Source organism: Muntiacus reevesi, chromosome 14 (assembly GCF_963930625.1).
Source record: "Muntiacus reevesi chromosome 14, mMunRee1.1, whole genome shotgun sequence".
NCBI lineage: Eukaryota > Metazoa > Chordata > Mammalia > Artiodactyla > Cervidae > Muntiacus > Muntiacus reevesi.
The window spans coordinates 5916852-5943952 of NC_089262.1; the positions used below are offsets into that span (position 1 = coordinate 5916852).

At 47.1% G+C, this 27101-nt stretch overlaps 1 protein-coding gene across 1 annotated transcript in view; it reads left to right on the top strand.

Annotated features, from left to right (window-relative positions):
- Positions 1–737: 737 nt before the first annotated feature.
- Positions 738–27101, top strand: part of ADCY2 (adenylate cyclase 2) — a 438387-nt gene continuing 412023 nt past the window's right edge. The window contains exons 1-2 of the mRNA XM_065905185.1: positions 738–1037; positions 21938–22135. Of these exons, the coding sequence (XP_065761257.1) occupies positions 828–1037; positions 21938–22135 (408 nt within the window). The 5' untranslated portion in view covers positions 738–827. The remainder of the gene's footprint in view (positions 1038–21937; positions 22136–27101) is intronic.

The following is a 27101-nucleotide window of genomic DNA, read 5'->3' on the forward strand; positions in this document are numbered from 1 at the left end:
GGGAACCCCCTACCCAGTAGGGGATGCGGAGAGGACGCAACTCCTCCTCCGTGCGCCCGGAGAGACAGTCCCGGCGGTCCTCTGGGCCCGAGGTACCGAAGGAGACCAGGTCTCCTCCAGGCTCCGCTCCGCCAAAGTGGGCAGGAGTGGGGGCGCACCTAGCCCCCCCGGACCACTCAGAGCTGGGGGCGCGAGAGGGTGGGAGTGCTCCTTCTCACCGCTCTTGGAGCTAGTGGGGAGCAGTTAGGAGCCCCCGCATCGTCAGAGAGAGGTGGGAGGTAGGGGGATACAGACTGGGGGCCTCCCCCTCCCCAGGCCGCTCGCGGACCGCGTAGGGGACGGTGGGAGCATCCCCCCAACCCCCCCGAGCCCAGGCGGGGACCGCGGAGGGAGGTGGCCCGCGCCGGGGCCCAGTGTGGGCGTGTCCAAGGGGCGGGCGCCCGAGTATCGGGGCGCGGCTGGTTCCTCCTTCCCGGCGCCCAGCCCTCCGCCCCGTGCCGCCCCCAGCGCGCGCTGCCCGGCCGTCGGGGGGCGGCGGCGGCGGTTGGAGGCCGGGGCTGCGCCGCGCGGGGTGGGGGCAGAGGCGGGCCGAGCGCCCCTGTCGCGCCCGCCCCCTCCCGCGCGGTGGCGGCAGCGGCGCCGCCGGGAGCTGCCCCCGAGGCCGCCGCCCAGCCCCGGGGCGCCGAGCTCCGCCCGCGCCGGAGGCCCCTGCGCGCAGCTCGGAGCGCGGGCAGCCCGGGCCGGCCGAGGCGGCGCGGGGGTGGCACGCGGGCGGGCGGCGCAGCCCCGGCCGGGCGCGCTCGGCGGGCGCCCCGCGAGCCGCCCCGATGTGGCAGGAGGCGATGCGGCGGCGCCGCTACCTGCGGGACCGCGCCGAGGCGGCGGCGGGCGGCGGAGACGGGCTGCAGAGGTCCCGGGACTGGCTCTACGAGTCCTACTACCGCATGAGCCAGCAGCACCCGCTCATCGTCTTCCTGCTGCTCATCGTCATGGGCGCCTGCCTTGCGCTGCTCGCCGTCTTCTTCGCGCTCCGCCTGGTGAGTGTCCTCCCCGCGCGCCCCCGGCGCCCCGGGAGGCGAGGGACGGAGCCGGCCCGGCCGCCTCCTGCCCCGGGGACTGCCCCCTCGGCCCGCGCGGCTCCCGGCCCCTCCTCGGCCCACCCGCGGCCGGCCCGGCTCTAGCGAGCCCTGCGGGCAGGAGAAAAGTTTTCCTTGGGAGGTTCTGCCCCAAAATAAAAGTTGCCGGGGTGTGTGCACCAGGTGGACCGCCGCGGCGTGCGTTCTCCATCTCTGCGCGCCCGCTGGCAAACTCGCTGCGCTTTCCGCGCGGCATCCGCTCCAGCGGGTCTCCATCCGAATCGGCACCGCGCCTCTCTCGGCGAGGCGAGGCCGCTGCCCGGCTCCCGAGCTGGCGTTTTAGTTTGGATCGGACGTCATTTAAGTCTGTAGAAATCCTGCCTTGGGAAAGTGGTGAATGGCGAGGGGAAAAAAAAAGAAAGACAAGTATTTATTTTCCACCTTTGCCGTTAAAATGCCAGGTTTAGTCCCATAGGCAGAGAGGTGGGGGTGTTGACCTGTTGTGAGCCTGCATCCTTTGAGTGTCTAAGTCACAAGCGTTGGTGGACTGTCGCCTTCCTATTTCTAGGGGGGTCGTTTATCGTGCCTGCTGTTGGGTACAGCTTACTCAACTGGGTTTCATCGCTGGGACCGCAGTGCAACTCTCCAGCTGATGTCAGTTTTGCCAATTTGTATTTTTCAAGCAGGAGCCTTTGGCTCACTCCTTTAAGCAGTGAGAGGAAATCTGTAGATGGCGGTAAACTTCCTGTTACTGATCTTTGTGTTGGTGTGGTTCAAACTTTTGCACCGCCTGTGATGTGTCTGTGCAGCTCGGGTGCCAAGCATTGATTAATCAGTGAGATATTTTTGGTCAGTAGTTGATCTGGGGACGTCTGGGAGGAATGCTGTCTTTTTAGCACAGAATGTAAACATGCACCTATATTCCTGTCCTCGGAGCAAAGGCGTGGGTGTGTGCCTTTATTTCACCACTGCGTGCAAAATTGCTGTCCTTGGTTTTTGGCAATTTATTCCTCATATCCTGAGCCAGATGGTGCTCAGATATTATGCATGGGAAAACTTGTTATCGTCACGGGTTCTTTAAAAAATGAAGTTTGCCTCCTCCCCACAATTGTCAAAGGTGTTGTCTTCTCATGGAATTCAAGAAGATAAGGGAAAAAAAAATTAGAAAGCAGAAGATCACAGATGCCACCGATCATAACTGGGTCTTATATTATGCAACACAGAGCAGAGAGCACCTTCATTCTGTATTCTGGGTGTGAGTTCAGGGCAGTCTTCACAATCTTCTTGCCAGCCTGCGCTGCTTCCTGGAATGGCATCTTTTTTTCTCTTCTCACCACTTCTCAGGGCCAAGGATGACTTGAGGAGAGACTTCTGCTCCGTCTCCTTGGCAAGCAGCGTCTCTGAAGGCATCTCCTGTTCATTACCGTTCCTGCAGGGGAGAAAACACGTCCCTCTTCCTCTGCAAATCTGTTCTGCTAGGACATTGCTGCTTGTGATTCTGGCGAATCTGTAATTCAAAGCGTTCTGGCTGGTTCTCTTCTAAATGAAAGAGGAGGAGCAGGTGATGGCCTATTTTTAGCACCATTAATATATTTAAAGACAAGTGTGAAGTTCATGCCTCCCTGACACACACCACTTTGCTGTGATACGGATCTCTAACTTCTTAAACCGTGATCCAGCTTGAGCGCGTCGCCGTGTCCTCAGAGATTCAGTGCAGTCAGCTGAAAGCTCCCTTCTCTGATCTGCCTTTGATCTTTGTGTTTCTCTGCTCCGCTCCTTTAGGGTTTCCCAGGTGCCAGTAGTGGTAAGGAACCCTGCCAGTGTAGGAGACATAAGAGACGTGTGTTCAGTCCCTGGGTGGGGAAGATCCCCTGGAGGAGGAAATGGCAACCCACTCCCGTATGCTTGCCTGGGAAATCCCATGGACGGAGGAGCCTGGCAGGTTGCCGTCCACGGGGTTGCGAAGAGTTGGACACAGCTGAAATGACGTAGCATGCAGTTAACACATCCAGTTGCTTTACATTCTGTTTCATGGGGAGCAAATGCTGGAATGGCATCTTTCTGAAAAGGTTGCCCAGGCATCTTTATTTTTCTTGGTAAATTGATCATTGCCACAGTCTAGGCATTCAGCAAAATCACTTTAAGCAGAAAGCTAGCACTGCCCTTGGCGTGGCTGTAGCCCAGGGAGAGGTCCAGAGACGATGGAATAGATCCTTTTCTCTGCTCTGCCTAAACCATGCTTGGTCATGTCTGCTCTCTGTGAACCAATCTAGCTGATGAGCTGTGCGGAAATGTTCCAGAGTCAGGAAGGGTAATGGGGTCTGGTGGAAAGGTGACTTCAAGCGGGATCTAGGGCTGCTGGGCTGGGTGGGCATTGGGAAACGCCCGGAAGGAATGGGCCCTGTCCTTGGAAACTTGACCTTCAGAAGGACTGGATCGATTCTGAGGTTGGGACAGCTCGTTTCTATTTTGCTTTTAGTAGTAACGTAAATAGCGGTTTCACTTTGCAAAAACATGTTCTCTATCCCTGTCGTTCAAGGTTAGGAGATTTGGAAGGCAGTGCGGTAGTAACATAGGCCCCTGTGCACATGGGGTGGGGTGAGTTCATTTCTCAGAATGACCAGAGTGTGGCTTCCCAGAGATCTACCTCAGGGGACAGAAATAGCTGCTTGGGGCAGGCCCAGGTTTCCACCTTTACTAGAATTGCTAGGCTCTGATGTAATTCAGGAGCTTGGCAGATCTATTTTTGCTGCCTGTAATCTTGGACAGATTCCGTCTTTCCTATGAATCTGCCTGATTTTGATTTCCATTAGACTTCCACCAGTTCTTGTAGTAGCAAATGTCTGGCAACTTTCTTAACGCACATCCATGGCCTCCTGGAACATTTGGATCACAAAATGATCCTAACATCATCTGAATACATGGTGATTTTTTTGCAATATGTAATTGCCTTTGCGTGAATTGGCTGGAAATATATCTTTAAAAAAGTAAGCTTCGTCTTGACCTTGTATTCCCCTTTGTTGTTGCAGTTGAGTCACTTAGTTGTATCCAACTCTTGGCTTCCCTGTCCTTCACCATCTCCCAGAGTTCGCTCAAACTCATGTTCATTGAGTTGGTGATGCCATCCAACCATCTCATCCTCTGTTGTCGCCTTCTCCTCCTGCCCTCAATCTTTCCCAGCATCAGGGTCTTTTCAGTGAGTCAGCTCTTGGCATCAGGTGACCAAAGGATTGAGCTTCAGTTCCCTAATTGTGTTCCTGTAATTGATATTATTCACAAACCTCTGTCACTTAATTTCAATCTATGGTCAACCCATGCTTTTGCATCATTGATCATGAAGTTAAAGTAATCTGCAAAGTATTTTTATTATCCTGTAAAAGTAAATTCTGAATTGAAACTTTACCATCTTGCTAAACTGCTTTTTCTTACATAAAAAGCTGTTAAATAGGTTTAACCCCATATTTGTTAAGAAATATCAAGATACGAAACCAGTAGCATGTATGATACTGTCTTGAATTTTAATATCTTATTTAATAATATGAAAAATACTTTCTTTTTGCTTATGGTGGAAGTTTTTGATGATAGTATGGGTGTGCTGAACAAAATTAAATTGCCCCCTGGCATCAGAGACCCTGGAACTAAGGAGACCAAACTTTTAAGTTCTAAGTCTTATGAGTTAACTTCATTGTCCAGAACTGGTTCTTATTACTAAATGCATGACAAACTCATCTCAGAATTAAATCCTCTCTCATTTATTACGTCCCAAATCCGCCAACTTTTCTCAAAATTTGCCTGTTATGGTTAGGAAAGGTTGACATAATTTTTTTAGTTTGTCAAATACCAGCTAGCTCCAGCCAGATTTGTTTTGGCTAAAATTTATGATTAGGGGTGGTCAATATTTCAACTGGAAAAATTCCATTCCTATAAATTTTAAATAGTCAGATATTGCAATAAAACTGATTTTTTGGTCTATTTTTTAGTAATGAAATCAAATAGCTTTTATTAAATATGTAATTTCTGTGATTTTTCAGACTATGATTTCCCTTCTTTCTTTTACTGTGACTGAATGTGCCAGCTCTTTCCAATGATGACCACAAGTACTTTATGACATATCAGTTTTCCCAGCATCAGGGCAGATATATCAGAGTATTTCTTTTCTCTGTACATGGAGAAAGAACCTTAATTTTTCCAAAGCAAATAAATGAAACCAGCCATTGTAGAGGGAAATAGCTTTATGATTGCAGGGACTATTTCAGCGCCCCCAGTGGGTGGAGGAATCAACGAGGAGTCAGTCTTTTGACAAGAAAGTCAGTCTTTCACCCTTTTCTAGGGGAGTGGAAGGCTGGAGAAGGCAGATGAACATGTCTGGCATCTCCTCTGAGGAGTAGGAAATTCTCTGCATACTTTCTCCAGTCTCATCATTCTGGGGCTGGGGGCGGGGGGTGGGGAGGGAATAGTGCACACTCTCAGGAATTGGAGTGGAGGTAGCTAAAGATCCATCTTTCTGTGAATTTCTCTATCCATGCAGGGGACTTACTTGGCAGGTATTTGTAATCACAACCAGTAATTCAATAAGTCATTTTAATTATGACTTCACTGTGGTATAAACAAAAGACAACGAAAAACTCATTTTCTGCAGAAACGTTGGTTGCAGTTTACAGGCCCAGCAGGAAAAGACTTGGAAGCATCCTTTGGCTATTCAAGTGTGTGCTGTGCAGCTTGGGTGCTCAGTCCATCCGTCAGGTCTAACTCTTTGCGACCCCTCGGACTGCGCCCGCCAGGCTCCTCTGTCCCTGGGATTCTCCAGGCAAGAATGCTGGAGTGGGCTGCCATTTCCTGCTCCAGGGTACTCTGGTTCTGCCCGTGACTCAGTGTTGGCATCAGCACCGTCCACTGGACCATCCGCTCGTTCTTCCCTCAGTGATGTTGATGGAGTGTCCGCTGGGACCAGCACTGGGGCGGGCATCTCCCCTGGGTGGTATTCCGTCCTGCAGCGGCTCATCTTTGACCCGCCGCCCCCGACCTCTCTGCTCTGGGGTGGCCGGTCAGCCTGGGCTCCGTCTGCAGCTGGTCCTCTCTGGCTCCTCTCTGTTTCCTCCAGTGCATCCAGTGTGGTCCTCACACCAGGAAGCCGCCTCCTCCCTGTGCCGCTTGTCCAAGTTCAAGCTCTCCTTCTCAGGCTTCAACAGTCCGGCGTGTGCTGTGCGTTCCCATCTGCATTGGATGCCTGCAAAGTTCATCCATTCTTCTTGTTGTGGTTCAGTCGCTCAGTCATGTCCGACTCTTTGTGACCTCATGGACTGCAGAATGCCAGGCTCTGCTGTGTCCTCCACTATCTCTTGGAGTTTGCTTAAATCCACATTCACTGAGTTGGTGATGCCATCTCATCCTCTGTCATCTCCTCCTGCCTTCAGTCTTTCCCAGCATCAGGGTCTTTTCCAATGTGCTGACTCTTCACATCAGGTGACCAAAGTATTGGAGCTTCAACTTCGGCATTCGTCCTTCCAATGAATATTCAGGGTTGATTTCCTTTAAGATTGACTGGGCTCACGTCCTTGAGCTCTCTCATTACATCAAATAATTTTCCTCCTTGATGACTGTCATCTGACCTGTGGAATACTTTGCGAGTTCATCTTGTCTCTTCAATTAATTGTTAGTTCTTTCAGGGAAGAAACTTAGCACCCCCTAATGCAGCGCTCACCGGATGGAAGGTGTGTGATTAACATGTACAGTTTAGGGGACAGACATGTTTTCCTTAGCAGCTGTCATTCCCATCGCGTGGCCTCTTGTTGAGAACGTGAAACTGTCGCTAGGCCTGGATCTGGTCTCAGTGTTGCCACTGAGTGTTCCTGAAAAATTAATTTGTCTGCTGTGGACTAAAATGAATAACGCAAGCAGGCTCAGGGAGATCGTTTGGGAACCAAGTAAGATGGATCCTGTGGACATTCAGCACAGAGCCGGGCACCCGCCTTGCCTACAACAACTGTGGTCATTTTTGTTATTGTATTTGCAGCACCCAGGGTTCTCCTTGTTACGGTCTCCCGTGGATGTATTTCAGGCTGAATGAGTATTATTTCAGCTAAATGAGTACTAGAATTTTAAAATCTAGGTATCAAAAACAGGGGATGTTTTTCTATTTACATGATAAGTATGAATATAGCTTTGAGTTATTTTTAAAAAAATAATCAAGAATCATAGATAGTTTAATTAAAGTAATATTTTGACACATTACAGTCTCTAACACTAAAATTCTGCCAAACTGACACTTGAATTGACGTTCGTATTTTTTAATTTTGTTAGTTTTGGATTATGTTATGTAAATGAACAAGAGTGATAAGATAATGTTTACCAGGACTTCCCTGGTGGCTCAGCTGGTAAAGAATCTGCCTGCAATGCAGGAGATTCCAGTTCGATTCCTGGGTCAGGAAGATCCGCTGGAGAAGGGGTAGGCTACACACTCCAGTATTCTTGGGCTTCCCTTGTGGCTCAGCTGGTAAAGACTCCGCCTACAATGCGGGAGACCTGGGTTTGATCACTAGGTTGGGAAGATCCCCTTGAGAAGGGAAAGGCCCTCCACTCCAGTATTCTGGCCTAAAGAATTCCATGGACTGTATAGTCCATGGGTTTACTAAGAGTCGGACATGACTGACCAACTTTCACTTACACTCCCTGGCATCAAACTGTCGATGGGAAATTGACACACATCTGGCAATTTTGGTTTGCAGCCCCCTGGTGCATTTGGAAGGAGAGAAAAGTGTTGTTGAGTCAGCTTGTGTGTTTAATCCATTTGGCCCAGTTAAGACTTTGATAATGTTGCTTCACTGCCCTCTTTGAATAAGGATCCAGTAAAAACCACAAGGATGGGAACCCAGAGAGGTTTGCAGTTTGGAGGTTCACATTAAAAAAATCATCATATCACTTGGGCTTACTTTTCCATCCCCAGGTGCCAGCTTCAGGAGATGGGCAGAGTAGAGAACCCCAGCCTAAAAATCTCCATGAGCAGCTTTGCCGGCCAGCTTTCTGATTCTGCCCAGGGCTCTGGAACCACAGTGCCGGGACAGAGGGGACGAGACTACAGACCTGGGTTTTTGCCCTATTGCCGTTAAGAATGCAGAAGTCCAACTGTATCTCAGAGTAGAACCAAATCCTTTTAAAAACCTGGTGCTTGAAATGGAAAATTTCAGTTATTAGCGCAATTAAAATCTATTGAATGAATAATTTATTGCATTGGGAACTTACAAATACAAAGTACCATAGCTTCTTCTTAGAACTTGAAATTCTTGAGAAGATTTCTCAAGATGATGACTATTGTCTGAGAGGAGCTTATGAATAAATCCAGTGTCTAGCGTTTCCACCTTCCAGAAGGTTCCTGCTTGAGACAGTGGTGGACCAGGCAGGGCTGTGGCGATGAGAGCCCTGTCTGCAGGGTTTCAGAATGAGAATGTCTCCCATTTCTACCAGTGTCCTTTACTATCCCTCAGACATAATGATCTTGGGATAACATGGCCAGGACAAGTGTAATATCGCAGATGCAGGCTTCCATTCCTATGGGCTTACTGCAAAGATTGAATTATTGCCTGTGTATTTTAACATACAGTATTATCTTTTAAACTATATAAAAAAGGGGAAATAAATAAGATTTCAAGTTACTAGGGATCTGTGGATGCTATGAAGGAATGGAAGTTTTAGACTGGTGCATCAGTAGAACAAAAGCCGTGTGATGTTAAAAATGAGGAGGGTAAGGAGACCAGATGAATAAAAATGAAAGAGGTAATGAAGGAATGTTAACATAGTTCAGACATACGGTTGATCTAACATCTACTCTTTCCCAGTGGTTGACTTGCAGTTAATTCAAACCTAAAACACCCGTGTTCTTCAGAATTGGATGTTAGGTGCACGGAATGGAATTTATCATTTGACTTATTTAATTAAACTTTGATTATTGAGCTCAATTTTCACTGATACGTTTATTTGTTTACATTAAAACTAAGCACCCTGGTCCCCAGTCCAAACTAGAATTCCCCAGTAATGTCCATCAGTCTGTATGCTGCAGCTCTCTCATTTCCCTCCCAACCCTCAGAAGTAGACTTCATCTGTACTTTTTGTCATTTCTTTTTGTTCATTTTATCCATTTTGTCATACATGCCCTATATGTATCATATGGTATTTTTGCGGTATAAGGTAGTGATCAATATCCTTTTACATGTTTTTTTCTTGTGGAGAATCAATTTTTAGTTATCCATTTTAGTTACTTCCTTTGCCATATCTGTTATAAATCAAAATTCCATATATGAGTGGTTTGTTATGTGTTATCTTTTCTGCTCCATTGGTATTTTCTCTTTTAAATACACATGCACAGAGTATAATTAATAAAGCTTTATATTGAGTATTTATATTGGGCAAGGGAAATAACATTCAACTTTTTGAAAAGCTTTTTGGTTATTCTTGACTTCTTCTTCCATACAAGCTTTATAATCAACTTATTTTAACCTCAATATAAAAAACTCAAGTAGGATCTTGTTAGTGTTATATTTAATCTATTAATTCATTTCTGAGAATTCATATTTTGTGATATTAAATTTTTCTATCCATGAACATGGGCTATCTCTCCATTCATTTTTGTGGTTCAGTAATGTTTTATAGTTTTCCATAGATTGTTCTTACTCCTCAACACCAAAGGATATTGTATATTTTTTTGCTTACTGTAAATTGTATTTTAAAGATTATGAAATTGGGAATTTCTATTCTTTTGTTGATGCTGTAAAATAATATATTTAATTTGGAGTATTATTTTATATCTACACAACTTATCGTATCCTTTTTATTACTAGGAACTGAAATGCAGATTCTTTCAGGTTCTCTACATAGACAATCATATCATCTGCAAGTCAATTCAGTTCAGTCACTCGGTCGTGTCCCACTCTTTGCGACCCCATGGATTGCAGCACGCCACTCTTCCCTGTCCATCACTAACCCCTCGAGTTTGCTCAGACTCATGTCCATTGAGTTGATGATGCCATCCAACCAGCTCATCCTCTGTTGCCCTCTTCTCTTCCTACCTTCAGTCTTTCCCAGAATCAGGGTTTTTTCCAGTGAGTCAGTTCTTTGCATCTGGTGGCCAAAGTATTGGAGTTTCAGCTTCAGCATCAATCCTTCTAATGAATGTTCAGGACTGATTTCCTTTAGGATTGATCTCCTTGCAGTCCAAGGGACTCTCAAGAGTCTTCTCTAACACCACCAGTTTAAAAGCATCAATTCTTCAGTGCTTAGCTTTCTTTATGGTCCAACTCTCACATCCATACATGACTACTGGTAAAACCATAGCTTTGACTAGACAGACCTTTGTCAGCAAAGTGTTGTCTCTGTTTTTTAGTATGCTGTCTAGGTTTGTCATAGCTTTTCTTCCAGGGAGCAAGCATCTTTTAATTTCATGGCTGCAGTCAACATCTGGAGTGATTTTGGAGCCCAAGAAAATAAAGTCCGTCATTGTTTCCATTGTTTCCCCATCTATTTGCCATGAAGTGATGGAACTGGAGGCCATGATCTTAGTTTTTGAATGTTTTTAGTTTTTCTGCAAATATTGAGAGTTTTATTTTCTTTTGTCCAATACATTTCTTTTTTCTTTTCATTTCTTTTACTTATATTATTATGTTGGCCTGGAACTCTAATGTGCTACTGACAAAACTGGTGATTGTGGGTGCCTTTGCCTTTTTTCCTGATTTTAAATAGAATTCCTTAATAGTGTATTCATTTAGGATGATGCTGGTTATAGATTTTTATAGATATCCTTTGAGATTCCTTTTGGTTAATTTATAGAAAAAGTTTAAATATGATTGTTTAGTCTTACCAAATTGAGATAATCATAAGATTTTTTTGATTTTTTTAAAGTCAGGGTAATGCTTAATAATTTTCTATTATTGAGCACTTTTTATATTCCTGATACAAATGCAGTTTTTATGATATCTCTTATAAAATGTTGGATGTGAAGTGCTAACATTTTAAGGTTTTTGCCAACGTAGTCTTTGGTAAAATGAGTTTGGAATATTTCTTTATCAGATTGTCACTTTTCTTTTTTATAAGTTTTTCTGGTCTTAAAAGTCAGGGAGTATGCCTTCATTTTTAGTTTTGTAAAGTTTTCATTATGTTAGAAAGGGTTGAAAGAATTTACTTAGAAAACCATATGGGTTTGTTGCTTTTTTTGGAGAGAGATTTTAAAATTTCTGCTTCAGTATCTTTGATAGTAATAGGATTATAGTATTTTTAACTTTATTTCTTGAGTCAGTTTCAATAAGCCTTTTCTAGGACTCTTTGCATTTCATCCCAATTCTCAAGTTTGATGGTAATATTTGATAATACTTAGATGCTTTTTTTTAAACTTAATCTCAGTAGATGTCTGTTTTGTTTTAACTTTTTACAGAAAAAATATCTTTTTTGATACACTGTATTGCATTTTTGCTTTCTGTCTTCATTACCTCTGTGTCAATCAAAACAGATTATGATATGCTACAGAAATAAACAACTCCAGAATCTTAGTAGCTTAACACAACAAAGGTTTATGTTTTGTTTGAGCTGCACAGTACATGTGAGTCAGCAGAGGCATTCTCTCACATCAGTTACTCAGAGATTTAGCGTGAAGGAAGCGGCATCCCACAGCATCCTTCCTTCCTTGATTGCTGTGTTGTTGTTCAATTGCTAAGTTGTGTCTGGTTCTGTGACCCCGTGCAGCACGCCAGGCTTCTCCATCCTTCACTGTCTCCTGGAGATGCTCAAACTCATGTCTCATGAGCCAGTGCCATCCAGCCATCTCATCCTCTGTCGTCTCCTCCTCCTGCCTCCAACATTTCCCAGCCTCAGGGTCTTTTCCAGTGAGTCTGCTTTTCGCATCAGGTGGCCAAAGTACTAGAGCTTTAACTTCAGCCTCAGTCCTTCCAATGAATATACTACACTGGGAAAGAGAAGAGTGCTTCACTCTCTGGCAATTGACATCATCGACATGGAAGTGCCCTATCACTTTCATTCATTTTCATTGGCCAGACTTCAGTATTCTAGTTATCTGCTGCTGCATAAATCCCCCCACGTGGTTTAGTGATTGAAAACATTCACATGTTTTATTTTCCTCCTGAGTCAGCAGTTTGGCAGTGGTAGCTCATCCCTGCTCCATGTGGCTTCCCACACCGGAGGCGGACCTCTTGCTGCATGTCCCGGCCAACGCAGGCTGGGAGGGGAGCTCTGCCCACCTGGCCTGGGCTGTAGGTGTCCTGCTCATGACAAATGCTTCTTTAATCGTTGCACCACGCAACGTGCCAGCAGCTTCACAATGGCTTTTACATGCCTCTGCCTGGGCGAGAAACACTTCACTTTTATTCACATGTTTTTCTTTTTTTGCTCAAAATGGCTGCTTGGAACTTCAAAAGAGGTTAGAAGGTGAATCCAGAAGGAACCCAGAAGAAAGGAAATATTTTGGAAAGTCCCTGACTGCCACATTTTCTTTCTATTTGGTTGGCCCCAAAGTTTCTTTGGGTTTTTTCATTGTGGAAACGCGTGAACGAGTGTTTGGGCCAGCTCAGCACTTGCTTTGGGCTTCCTCTGTTCTTTTCCAGATTTCTGCAGTGGGATCTTTAATTCATCAGTTCTCAGCCTCCTTTCTTTGCATCAACCTTGGGGCAGCAGCAGGGAGCCTTGAATCAGTGGAGAATCCTGCGCAGTCAGGGCTTGTAGGGATCTCCAAAAGCAGAGCTTGCACACCCATCACGGGAGCCCCATCAGGACGGTCTCTAGCGGGGACCCTGGTTTGGCTGACCTGGTTGGAATCCTGCATGTGGAGCACAGAGCCGGGCCGGCTGGGCCCTTCCAGGCTCCTACCCGCATGTTTCAGCCGCATCTGACCCTTGCACATTGCCCTTCCTGGGGCGACTTGGCGTCCACCTCCCAAATCTTGGGCAGGCCTCTCCGAAGGCCTGCTCTCACTCGGGAACTTTCTGGGAAGGGATTCGGGTGAGAACTTGCTCTACGTTCCCCTCCCAATTCTGCCACAAATTCTTATATTCAAGTAAGCGAGAGCCGTGGAGGAAAAGGGAGTCTAAGAAATGCAACTCCTAGCAAAGCCAAACTGACAGTAGGATGATTGAGTCCAACTTGTGAGATGGCCGGTTTCCCTCTGAGCACCACTTTTACCGCACAGCACAAGTTTGCTCATGGGAAGACTTTGGGGTTTTTCAGGATTATTTTGCATTTTACCTTTAGATCTATGACCATTCTTCCCCAGTAGCTCAGTTGCTAAAGAATCTGCCTGCATTGCAGGAGACCCTGGTTCGATTCCTGGGTCAGGAAGATCCCCTGAAGAAGGGACAGGCTACCCACTCCAGTCTTCTTGGGCTTCCCTGCTGGCTCCGTTGATAAAAGAATCCGCCTGCAATGTGGGAGACCTGGCTTTGATCTCTGGGTTGGGAAGATCCCCTGGAGAAGGGAATGGCAAACCACTCCAGCATTCTGGCCTTGAGAATCCCATGGACAGAGGAGCCTGGTGGGCTGCATCCATGGGGTCACAAATGATCAGACACGACTGAATCATTTATACTGTTGATACAATTAAATGTGGAGGAGGTAGACAGAAGAGAGAGTAGAGAGATGGTGTGGAGAAGGGGAGAGGAGGAGAGATTCAGAGTGGGGGGTGGGGAGAGCCTGAGGGGCAACAATCCACGGGGTTGCAGAGTCCGACACGACTGAGCAACTTTCACTTTCTCTTTCCCTTCACTGTGATCCATTTTGAGTTGATTTTTGTGAAAGGCATAAAGTGTGTATCTAGATTCATACTTTGCATGTAGACATCTCTTCAGTTCCACCCTTGCTCCATTGAATGGTCTTTATCCTTTCTCTGTCTGAATTTACCACGTGTCTGTTGACTACATTAATGTGGGTCTTTCCCGTCTATTGATCTGTTCCTTTATTCTGTAATACCATCTCTTTTTTTTTTAACATTTTTAAAGAAATTATTTGAAAGAGCTTTCAAATTTTAATGCATTTAGTCATTTTATTATTTCTCTTAATAGTTGGAAATGCAATTTATTTATTTATTTATTTATTTATTTTTAAATTATTTTTATTAAGTACCGTAGCTTTATAATAAGTCTTGGAGTTCAGTAGTGTTGGTCCTCCTACTTTATTCCTTTCCTTCAGCACTGGGGTCTTTTGCCTGTTCATTTAAACTATAGAATCAGTGTGTTGATAGCTACAGAATTGACTTGCTATGATTTCAGTTGGAATTGCATTGAATCTATAGATTAATTTGGAAAAAACTGACATTGTTACAGTATTGTCTTCCTATTTATATACATGGACTATCTCTTCCTATTTATATACATGGACTATCTCTTCATTTATTGAGGTCATCTTTGACTTATTTCATCAGAGTTTTATAGAATATTTTAATTAGAATTTTTATTTCTTTCATACCTTATGGTAAAATGGAGTGTGACTCTATATGTGGAAAAGAATGAAAAAAATTTATTTTCTATTATGTATCTCAGGGCTTCCCAGGTGGTTCAATGGTAAAGAATTTGCCTGTCAATGCAAGAGACTCAGGAAGCATGGGTTTGATGCCTGGGTCAGGAAGATCACCTGGAGTAGGAAGTGGCAACCCTTTCCAGTATTTTTGCCTGGAAAGTTCCATGAAAAGAGGAGCCCAGTGCGCTATAGTCCATGGGGTTGCACAGTCAGACATGACTGAGCAAACACACACACATACATACATTTTGTATCTCACATACACACAGATATATGATGTGAATGAATGAAAATATTTATCTGCATCCATCCACATATAGTCAAATGTGTATTAGCTAAGGGATGATTGCTTTCTGCCCAATGGCAGCTCTTCAGAATAATATATGGTAATAAAATGTATAATTACTTAGAAGGCAAAATTGGCATCATTTCAGTAATGAGTAGTCAGACTAGCCTTGGTGGAAAGTAGGGATAGGAAAGAGGTGGTTATGGTCACTACGGTAATAACCTGTCATTTATGAGCTCGGGTGATGGGCTCACCCCCACTGGCCACACCATGTCTGTATCACTGTTGATGTGAAGAAGCAGGGGCTTTGGGAGGCTCAGCGCTCACCAGAGTTACAGTAAGTGATGGAACTTGGTTTCTACCTTCGGTCTGTTGGACTTCAAAGCACTTCCCTAAAATATCCTTTTCGTAGATGCTTGCTCATTGGAGGAAAAGCTGTGATAAACCTACACAGCACGTTGAAAAGCAGAGTTATCACTTTGCTGACAAAGGTCCATGTAGTCAAAGCTATGGTTTTCCAGTAGTCGTGTACAGATATGAGAGTTGGACTGTAAAGAAAGCTGAGCACTGAAGAATTAATGCATTTGAACTGTGGTGTTGGAGAAGACTATTGAGAGTCCCTTGGACTGCAAGGAGATCAAACCAGTTAATCCTAAAGGAGATCAGTCCTGAATATTCATTGGAAGGACTGATGCTGAAGCTGAAGCTCCAATACTTTGGCCACTTGATGAGAAGAACTGACTCATTGGAAAAGACCCTAATGCTGCAAATGATTGAAGGCAGTAGGAGAAGGGGGCAAGAGAAGATGAGACGGTTGAATGAGATGAAATGGCATCACTGACTTAATGGAGATGAGTGTGAGCAAACTCCTGGAGACAGTGAAGGACAGGGAAGCCAGCGTGCTGCAGTCCATGGGGTCTCAAAGAGTCAGACACGACTGAGCGACTGAACAACAGCAATAACGGTAAAGTGTTTTACACTAGAGTGTCCTCAGCCATCTAAAAGGAAAGCAGTACTGTTGAACAAAAAAAAAAATGAAAAGTAGACATGGAAAATATTAAAAATATACATAATCTGTTGCTCCATGGAAAAGCCTCTGAGAAACAAAGCCGTTGTTATATGATAAAGAGAAGCAATGGGTGTTTAATAGGCCTGGCAGTTTGACGCCCTCCCAAATTAAATGCATTGAACAGGGAAAGACGAAATATTCTTGGAGAGTGATGGGAGCCCATTATCATGACAGTAGGTAATGGGACGCTTGTGGTCTTCCTTTTAAAGGCGTGTTAACACATTTAGTTTGCATTGTATGGCGACTTTTAAAAATCATTTTTTAAAGCCATGTCTTAAAGGCATTTCTGTACATTTTATTTAGTTTGCGTAGAGTGGTACATTTTTTATTTCCACGAAGGGAGGAGGAGTTGGGCTGCATAAACATATTTAATTTAGATCGACAGTGTTTTCACTGTTTTCGTTCACTTTATTTTCAGCTGCTCTTATTTGTTTTATACTCTGAATTTTGAAAACTCGGCTGTTTCCTAAAAGAGTAGCCACGGGTGAGCTGCTGTGGCTTCATTGGTCTTCCTGTCCACTGGGGCTGGAATAACGGAGGGGGGAGAGGGTATGTAATTCAAGGTCTGAGGGCGTTCCGCTATTTCATTTACTTATTCACCTTAAGAAAAACACATGATCCAAATGCAGGACTAAGAAGGAGTGTGGTTTATAAGCTTATACATTTTTAGTGAATAGGATACTGTGTTTTTTTTTTTTCCTTGGCCCCCCCTTACAAAAGATTCTATTTAGTGGGAAAATCCATATTAAGACTTGTTTGGAGTTAAGGTTCAAAAGGCAAACGCAGAATAAATTGATGGCTGTTCTCTCTGGAAGAGCCCGGATTCTTCAGTGGGTTTTGCAGTGGTCAGGGGCCACTGGCCTTGTGGGCAGCGAGTGACCATCTGAAGCCACGTGCCATCTGGGAACGGGCGCCCTGCCATCTGGGGACAGGACTTCAAAGCTGGGGGGAGTCCTTCTCGGGGGAGTGGGGTGGACCAGGCAACGCCACGCATCCGGTAAGCAGGCACCCCGGACGCCCTCGGGTCCTTTCAGGATGGAGAGGCCTTTGTCTGCCCTTCTTCCCTAAACGTATATTCACAGTCCTAGTTGATGCTGGGTGAGCTTGGGGGACTAGAAACTTTGAGACTAGAAGCTTGGGTCTTTTGTTGTTGTTCTGATTATGAAAGAAATAAACCATTTCTGTGGGCCCCTAAAAATATTAGGGGACCAGTGTCCATGGCCTAGTGGAGTGGTCGCCCTGCAGCCCAGACTAGTGGGCTGTCTGGGATCAAGACCCTGATGGTAAAAAAAAAAAAGATGCCAATATTTAAACCCCAAACCCATATCAAGTCTTATTACATAATGTTCCTGGCTCACCAAGGCACTGGATCTTTCCCTTGTTCACAGTTGGATCTTTGAGCAGAGAAATGCAGGGAAAGCAGACATATAGATGACTAACAAACACATGAAAAGATGCTCAACATCACTCATTATCAGAGAAATGCAAATCAAAACCTCAATGAGGTACCATTACACACCCGTCAGAATGGCTGCCATCCAAAAGTCTACAAGCAATAAATGCTGGAGAGGGTGTGGAGAAAAGGGAACCCTCTTACACTGTTGGTGGGAATGCAAACTAGTACAGCCGCTATGAGAACAGTGTGAAGATTCCTTAAAAAACTGGAAATAGAACTGCCATATGACCCAGCAATCCTACTTCTGGGCATACACACTGAGGAAACCAGATCTGAAAGAGACACGTGCACCCCAATGTTCATCGCAGCACTGTTTATAATAGCCAGGACATGGAAGCAACCTAGATGCCCATCAGCAGACGAATGGATAAGGAAGCTGTGGCACATATACACCATGGAATATTACTCAGCCGTTAAAAAGAATTCATTTGAATCAGTTCTAATGAGATGGATGAAACTGGAGCCCATTATACAGAGTGAAGTAAGCCAGAAAGATAAAGAACATTACAGCATACTAACACATATATATGAAATTTAGAAAGATGGTAATGATAACCCTATATGCAAAACAGAAAAAGAGACCCAGATGTACAGAACAGACTTTGGGACTCTGTGGGAGGTGAGGGTGGGATGTTCTGAGAGAACAGCATGAAACATGTATATTATCTAGGGTGAAACAGATCACCAGCCTAGGTTGGATGCATGAGACAAGTGCTCGGGCCTGGTGCACTGGGAAGACCCAGAGGAGTCGGGTGGAGAGGGAGGTGGGAGGGGGGATCGGGACGGGGAATACATGTAAATCCATGGCTGATTCATGTCAATGTATGGCAAAAACCACTACAATATTGTAAAGTAATTAGCCTCCAAATAATAAAAATAAATGAAAAAAAAAGAAAAAAAAAAAAAAGAAATGCAGGGAAAGCTCCTCTGGGCTGTGTATTTTTTGTCCTCTTCCCAGAAGGGCTCAGGATCACAGCTTCTCTGTTCCTTTAGCTGCTCATTTTCACTTGATGGGCTTCCCTGCTGTTTCGGATGGTAAAGAATCCACCTGCGCTGCAGGAGACCTGAGTTCCATCCCTGGGTTTGGAAGATCCCCCAGAGAAGGAAATGGCAACCCACTCCGGTATTCTTGCCTGGAGAATCCCATGGACAGAGGAGCCTGGCGGGCTACAGTCTGTGGGATCGCAAAGACTCAGATGTGACTGAGCGACTGAGCAACTCACACTTTTCACTTGCCGGTCACGTAGGTTTTCACGCCACTTTCATTCTTTCTGGATAATCGAAGCCAATAAAGCCAATGGTTGTTGCTTTCCTACGGGGTTAATGCAATGATGGAAAAGCCATGCCAGGAAGGCAGCTGTCCTGCTTCTCTACTGGTTGGCTTTCTGCTCACAGCTTAGGTAACTGCATTCGGGGAAGTTTAAAGTAAAATCACGTTTTCACGGCTCTGTGTGCTCAGCGACCGTGACCTTGAATGAGATGTCCTCGGGACAGGCTGCTGCGTGCCCTGATCCTTGGTGCCTGGGTGCTGGGGAGCACGGGGGTGTGGGTGGATCCCGGACAACCTTTTGCAATGATTGGAGCCTGTGTCTGAAGGTCAGAGTACAGGCAGGCACTGAGTCGTGGACAGAAATAGTAGGGGAGGGAGGTCGTGAGAACATCCCATCGGGCCCTTCTGTCATCTGGCTGTTCTGGAAACATTCTTCCGGCCACTGGGGAGCTGGGCACACCTGGGCCCACGCATCGTCTATGCACACGGGGCGCAGGGCTCTGCGGTGGTGGCAACACAGACCACCCCTGGGGGAAGCCCCCATTCTCTCCCAGTCAGCCCCGCAGCCCTGCTGCCTCCTCTCCATTCAGAGGCCTGCGTTTTCTCGCCTGTGCAGGTGCCTGCACTCACACGGCCGCTCTAAGAGTCACAGACCTTAATGTACCTGAGTGCTTAGCAGAAAAATATCTGTGTTAGAGTTGAGGTTTTCGAACTGTGGTGCTGGAGAAGACTCTTGAGAGTCCCTTAGACTGCAAGGAGATCAAACCAGTCCATCCTAAAGGCGGTCAACCCTGAATATTCATTGGAAGGTCTGAGGCTGAAGCTCCAGTACTTTGGCCACTTGATGAGGAGCTGACTCATTGGAAAAGACCCTGATGCTGGGAAAGATTGAAGGCAGGTGGAGAAGGGGGTGATTGAGGATGAGATGGTTGGATGACATCATCGACTCAAAGGACATGAATTTTAGCAAACTCTGGGAAGTGGTGAAGGGCAGGGAAGCCTGGCGTGCTGCAGTGCGTGGGGTCGTAAAGAGTCAGACACAGCTTAGCAACTCAACAACAACTGATGTGAGTACTTGCCGTGGTGGTTGTTGTTCTGGCCTTTTTCGCAGTTTTTACTCGACACGCACAATTGTGAGAGAGGAAAGGGAAGAGAAGGCCCTGAAGGTGGTCCGGGCCCCTCTGCCCTCTCCTGGGTGTCAGCCTGCGCCCCGCCTCCTGGGCTGCCTCATCTGCCTTCCTGCCCCCTCCCTGCGGTCAGTGGCCTGATATCTGAAGGCGGTGCGGGGGCATCTCCAGGGTGAAGTTAGAGATACTCGTGGCCCGGAGTGAACCCTGCGCCCACCAGAAAAGGTGAGGGCTTCCCCAGACTCTGTATTTGAAAGACCTGCCCTGTATGTCCCAGGTTGTACTGTATCTTAAAAATTTTTTTTCTTATTTTTGGCAGTGTTGAGTCTTGGTTGCTACACGGGCTTTTTCTCTAGTTGCAGCGAGCGGGGGCCGCTCCCTAGTTGCAGTGGGCTTCTCATCGCGGAGACTTCTCTCCTAGTGGAGCTCGGGGTCTCGGAGCCGTGGGCTTCAGCAGCTGCAGCTCCCCAGCTCTAGGCTTAGGAGTTGTGGTGCTCTGGCTTCATTGCTCATTGCTCTGTGGCATGTGGGATCTTCCCAAATCAGAGGTCGAACCCATGTCTCCTACATGGCCAGGCAGATTCTTTGCCATTGCGCCACCAGGGAAGCCCGCTACTCTAAGTTTTAATATTCCGAAACCTCAGTGGATGGTCTTAGGGCCCCAGCTATATGGATTGTTTTGCTTGAAACTCCTTTGAGTATTTCATCAACTAAATGCATTAGCTGGAGATGAAAGCTCTTAGACTGTGTGCAAGAGCGTGTGCCATCCCACAGCGTGTGCTGTTCAGAGCAAGTTTCAGCAGAATATTTGGAGAAGCTAAAGCCTAAATCCAGACTTGGGTACTCAGAGGAAACTCGAGTTATGTTGCATTGTGTGGAATTGTAATAGTGTGCGTTTGAAGGGTTATGTGGCCAGATAGAGATGAATAGAAAATGACTATTAGTGTGCAAATGTAGAGTTTTAAAAAATGCATTAATAGCAGGCTAATAATGTCTGTTTTCCTTTTTGCTGCTGGAGCCCGAGAAAGGTGGAAAAAGAAGCTAGCAAAATGGCACAGTCTTCTAAATATTTCCCGCTCTCTCATATTCTATTTTTAGTACTTTCAGACCCTTTTCTATTAACCTATGATCTGGTTAAAACATTAATTGCCTTGCATTAAAAGAAAAGCTTCTAGCTTTAGAGTCCAAGATAGTATTTAGGTGTTTTTTTTTTAATAAAACATTTCAAAACCATTTGCAGACCTTAATTTCCTATGATTAGAGTATATCTGATTGTCTGAAGTTGTCTTATTTTATCCTGACATTCTGTGTTCTTGCATTCACTTTTGAATGAAATCCATTTCTTCATTTATCAGGGAAAATTTGAATTAGATGGCACGGCTGTTTTGTGTAATTTAAATATCCAATACTGGGTTATGTGTGCTTGCTGACTCAGTGGTGTCCGACACTTTGCAATCCCATGGACTACAGTCCACCAGGCTCCTCTGTCCATGGGATTTCCCAGGCAAGAATACTGGAGTGGGCTGCCATTTCATCCTCCAGGGGATCTTCCCGACCCAGACATTGAACCCACTTCTCCTGCATTGGCAGGAGGATTCTTTACCACTTCGCCACCTGAGAAGCCTGGTATTGGGTTATTTATGTAGAAAAACGTGTTTAGTTAATAAGAAACTTAAATTTTTGAAAGTTCAAATTTTTGTACTTCTGAAGTCCCTTTTATTTTATTTATTTATTTTATATAAGCTCTACATTTTTTTTTTTTAATTTTATTTTATTAGTTGGAGGCCAATTACTTCACAACATTTCAGTGGGTTTTTGTCATACATTGACATGAATCAGCCATAGAGTTACACGTATTCCCCATCCCGATCCCTCCTCCCACCTCCCTCTCCACCCGACTCCTCTGGGTCCTCCCAGTGCACCAGGCCCGAGCACTCGTCTCATGCATCCCACCTGGGCTGGTGATCTGTTTCACCATAGATAATATACATGCTGTTCTTTTGAAACATCCCACCCTCACCTTCTCCCTTTTAAAACCTGATGTGGTTCGACCTTGACTAATGTTGATAACATTTCGATATTGATAACAAGTGGGTGCCACAGGCTTGCTAAATTGTCCCTTTACGATGTTCTTTTTTCCCTCTCCTTAGGAAGTTGAAGACCACGTGGCATTTTTAATCACAGTGCCGACTGCCCTGGCGATTTTCTTTGCGATCTTCATCCTGGTGTGCATCGAGTCGGTGTTTAAGAAGCTGCTACGCCTCTTCTCGCTGGTGATATGGATCTGTCTCGTGGCCATGGGCTACTTGTTCATGTGTTTCGGGGGCACCGTCTCTCCCTGGGACCAGGTAAGATGTCTCAATGCTTTCTGTGTTTTGATCTGTGACATACCAGCTTCTATACACCTGGCCCCAGACTGTAAACAGAGGCTGAGAAGACCATCTTCGGAAACAGCGGGCCCACGGGGCTCTGCAGGGTGAAGTCGCGCGGTGCCTGTTTCCACTCATCAGACCTGCCGGCGGTCAGGGGGCCGCCCAGGCTCACCTTGTCACCTGTTTCCAATGGCCGAGGCTGCGTTTGCAACTCGCACCATGCCTCGGCGTTTCCTTCTCCTCCAGCCCCTCGAGTCTCCCATTGCTGGGGTGGGCACCGCTCTCTGTGCCTCGAAGTTGCAAAGACTGAACTTGAACTCAGCTCAGGGACCGGATCTCCAGATTTGGTGTCAGCATGATGACGGCATAGCAGCAGGGGGACCGGCCGTTCCTCAAGTTGAACCTGGGAGGCTCTTGGATTAGAAGAGGGCCATGTCTGGGGGAGGCTAGGTCTTTAGGAGACCATAGTCCAGTGGGCTTTTCCTCTGGTGGTGGGGCCACGTGGCTCTCGTCCGCTGGCTGCTTGATGAGATGGTTCCCGGTGCAGGTGCGGGTATCCTAGCTACTAGCTTCAGGCTTGTGACTGACGCCAAGGGGTTCTGTCACCATCGACGGGCGGAGGAAGCTGAGCGCCAAGAGGGCTGTTGCTGAGCTGCTGGGGGCCAAGAACCCGGGGAGGGAGAGGCGCAGGAGCCACAGTCGTTAGGAGACTCCCCAGAATTGCTGGGCAGGCCAGGAGAAGAAAGACTCAGGGTGGGACGCACAAAAGGATTCAAGTGCCGATGCGTGTGTTACTTTCAAGTATCTTTCAATGTTGATCTCTAACATAATTACACAGTGAAAAGAGAGCAGACTCTGTCTGATTTCAGGACCTTTAGACCATGCAGGTTTTGCACCTTGTTTTGTGTCCTTCGTTTATAGTCTATGGGAGCTTGAATAGAATCTGTAGCCTACTGTTGTGTGAATGTTGTATAAATCTCAATGATGTTGAAATGGTTCACAGTGCTTTTCAGGTCTACTCTATCCTTCTACTTACCTGACTGTCCCTTCTATTAATTTTTGACACTTTCATATTGAAACTCCCAACTAAAAACCTTCATTCGTCTATTTGAGAGATAATTGTAATATCTAGTAGGACTATGTGTAACCTTGTTCTGTATTTTTCAAGTCTCCTGAAAATGTGTTATCATACTTTCAAAATTTGTAAAATAAAATGGGAAGAGGGAAAAAAAAAAAGGGTTCAAGTGCCAGGGCAGGGGCTGAGCTGGAGAGAGCCCTCGGGGAGCCCAAGAATGGGGTTTCTGGAGAGTTCTGTCCCGTGATCACAGACAAAGCATCCTCGTCTTTGCACCTCAGTTCCTAGCGAAGGGAGAGGCTAGGCAGAGTGGACTCGGGTTGATCTCTCTGGCTGTAAAGGATGCTGGACGGTGGGCCCAGATGGAGACGATGCTGTCCCTCTCCCAAAGAGGCTCCCGTGCTCGGGGAAGCTCCTCTGGTGTCTCCTCCTCACTCCCTCACTCAAGCCTTTTGCAGCACTGGGTGCCCCCCCGCCACGCCTCTGCTCCTCGTTTGTTCTGCGCATGCCCTCACCCACTGCTCTCAGTGGCACACGTGTTCCACCGTCCCTCTGCCTTCACCCTGGTGCACAAGGACAGAAGCAGGAAGCAGGTTAAGAGCACCCTTTGCCGTCTGGGGCGTGGACCCGGGTCTCTTCTAGCACCGCAGCTGCCTTTTAACAACATAGCTTTCAAAGAAGCCTTCCTATCTGGAGGCTTCCCTCATAGCTCAGTTGGTGGAGAATCTGTCTGCAATGCAGGAGACCCCAGTTCAATCCCTGGGTCAGGAAGATACCTTGGAGAAGGGAATGGCAACCCACTCCAGTATTCTTTCCTGGGAAATTCCATAGACAGGGAAACCTGGCAGGCTACAATCCATGGGGTCCCAAAGAGTCAGACACAACTAAGTGACGGACATGTTCACTTTTACTTTACTTCCATTTACTCGAGATCGACTCCCACCTGTTGGTTGGCTGGCTCTGCTTCTTGGCTTTAACTTGGATGCTGTTTACAACTTGTGCTGAGATTTTTCACCTCTGCCCCTGCCCGTGATCCCACCCACATCAGGGTTGCCGGCCTCACGCTACCAGGACCCTGGGCAGGGTGGGCTCCTGCATGAAGTCTCAGCCCCATCGATGGGGCAGGCGCAGGGGGGCGGGGAGCCGGCCTCCCCCACGGCCTGGGCACGCCTCTAGGGGCACAGCTGTTCGGGGCCACTTGCCTCGTGCTGTGGGGCTGCTCACACCTCTTGCCAGAAGAGGGCCACTTTGAACGAATTAATTTATTCTTTTAACTTTGTATTTTATATTGGAGTATGGGAGGAGGGCATGCAACCCACTCCAGTACTCTTGCCTGGAGAACCCCATGGACAGAGGAGCCTGGTGGGCTACAGTCCATGGGGTCACATAGAGATGGACATGACTGAGCAGCTAACACACACACGCACACACACACACACACACACACAATTGATTAAGGGCTTCCCAGGTGATGCTAGTGATAAAGAGTCTGCCTGCCAATGCAGGTGACTCAGAAGATGGGGGTTTGACCCTGGGTCAGGAAGATCCCCTGGAGTAGGAAATGGCACCCTATTCCAGGATCGTTGTCTGGGAAATGCCATGGACTGAGGAGCCTGGTGGGCTGCAGTCCTTGGGGTTGCAGAGAGTCGGACAGGGCTATAGACTCAGCGCTCGCACACACACTGTGGGCTGGATGCGCCCACTCAGAAGGAGATGGGGTGTGCACGAGAAGAGCTGAGCTGGGCACCCGGGGTGGGGGAGAGGGAACATGTGTATATTCTTTTTCTAATTATTTTCCCTTTTAGCTTCTTACATAATATTGAGCAGAGTCTTACATATCTTACCTAGTATTGTGCAGTAGGTCCCTGTTTGTTGTCCAAATACCTGAGAAATTACTTGAGCTGAGTGATTGGCACTCATCCCTTGATTTTTCTGTGTAAGTGTCCATGTCATCTATGAATAGGAAGCTTTACTTCTTTCATTCCAATGTTAATGTCTTATTTCTTTTTCTTGACATGTGCACGTAATTAGTGTGTGTTAGTTGCTCAGTCGTGTCTGACTTTTTGTGACTCCATGGACTGTAGCCCACCAGGCTCCTTTGTCCATGGGATTCTCCAGGCACTTTATTAGAACCTCCACTAAAATACTAAATGCAAGGAAAAAAAAAAAGAAAAACACAGAGGAGGCCATGTGAGCCCCATTCCTCTGCTGGAGCCTGAACTCCTTCCCAACACTCCTGATCGTTCAGGAGGCGACCTGAAATGCGGTCATTCTGCCTGGTTAACCCAAGTTGGCTCTCTGGCGTCTTTTGGTGTCAGCATTACAGATGCGGGCCCCTCGATGAACACTGACCTTCAAGAAGTGTTAGTGGGTTCACTGCGCTTGAGGGAGTGTGCTCCAGGCTTAATCCCAGAGAGGATGCTTCCACGTGCAGTGCTGGTGTGAGAGAGGCTGGGGTGCCTCAATGTGGACGGTCCACATGGGGCCCCCCTCACTGCTGACAACAGTGGCAAGTTCGGGGATCCCAGGAGCCCCGTGAGGCTCAGTAACTTGCAGAAGGACCTACAGAACCCTTTGAAAGCTGTCAGTACTCATGCTTACAGGTTTCCCAGGTGGTGCTAGTGGTAAAGAACCCACCTGCCACTGCAGAACCTATAGGAGACCTGGGTTTGATCCTTGGGTGGGGAAGATCCCTTGGAGGAGGGCATGGCAACCCACTCCAGCATTCTTGCCTGGATAATCCCGTGGACAGAGGAGGCTGGTGGGCTGCAGTCCATGCGGTCACAAAGAGTTGGATATGACTGAAGTGACTTAGCTGACACGCATGGTTTCTTACAAAGGACACAGTTTAGTATCAGCCAAGGGGAGTGTTCAGGAGAACTGCAAAGTGTGGAGTGTCTGTTGTCCATCTGGAGACACAACAGCCATGCCCTTCTAGCTGCAGCATGTCGTGCCGTGCGTGGGGAATAGCACCTCCCTGGGAGAGTCGTCAGAGCCTCGTGTGCCCAGGGTTTTGCCTGGGACTGATCGTGTGCCCCCTGCACGACTGGCTGTGGGTCTCAGCCCCTCTGTAGACAGAGTGGACACTGTGTGACGCTGAGCCTCCTTCCTGAATCACATCTCAGACAGTCTGCTGGCCAGAGCCTCCAGGGACACAAACAGAGTCCTATTGGGCGGGGCATTCCTGGGGCCCGAGAGATCCCCTCCCCGGAGCCCAGGGCAAAGGCTGATCTCGCTCTGCTGAGGTTAGTTCTTCCCCGCATGTGTGAGTGGAGTCCTGCTCTCAGCCGTCAACAGCCAGCGCACAACTCGGAACCGGAGCCGCCAGCACCGGTGTCGTCTGGACGGCGCTGCCCCTGTTGGGGCGCTTTCCCTCCACAAACCCGTTCTGTCTTTTCATAGCTCTGTGGGGTGGGCGGCGTGGTACCCGCGCTCACCCAGCACCTAGACTTCCACACAGGTCCCTTGATCACAGCCAGCCTGCTGGGGAGCGAGCGGAACAGGAGATTTGAACCCAAGGGATCTGACTGCAGAGGCCAGTTTACCTGGGATGCCGTAGTTCTCAACCGGGAGCAGTTTCACCCGCAGGGACAGTTCCCAGTCTGGCATGTCTCTGACTGTCACAGCCCGGTTAGGGGTCACCTAGTGCGTAGAAGCCGGAGATGCTGCTGTGAATCCTGCAAACAGCCTACTACGCACAGGCCAGCAGCATCTCCAAGGATTGCCCAGCCCGAGTGTCTGCAGGACTGAGTCTGAGAAACTCGGTGTTTTCCAAGGCTGCCTGTCCATGTTGTCTTTTAAAGAGGCTCAGTAGGCGGGATTGTCCTGAGTGGCCAGGGCACCGCTTCAGACTGCCGGTTCTGCTTT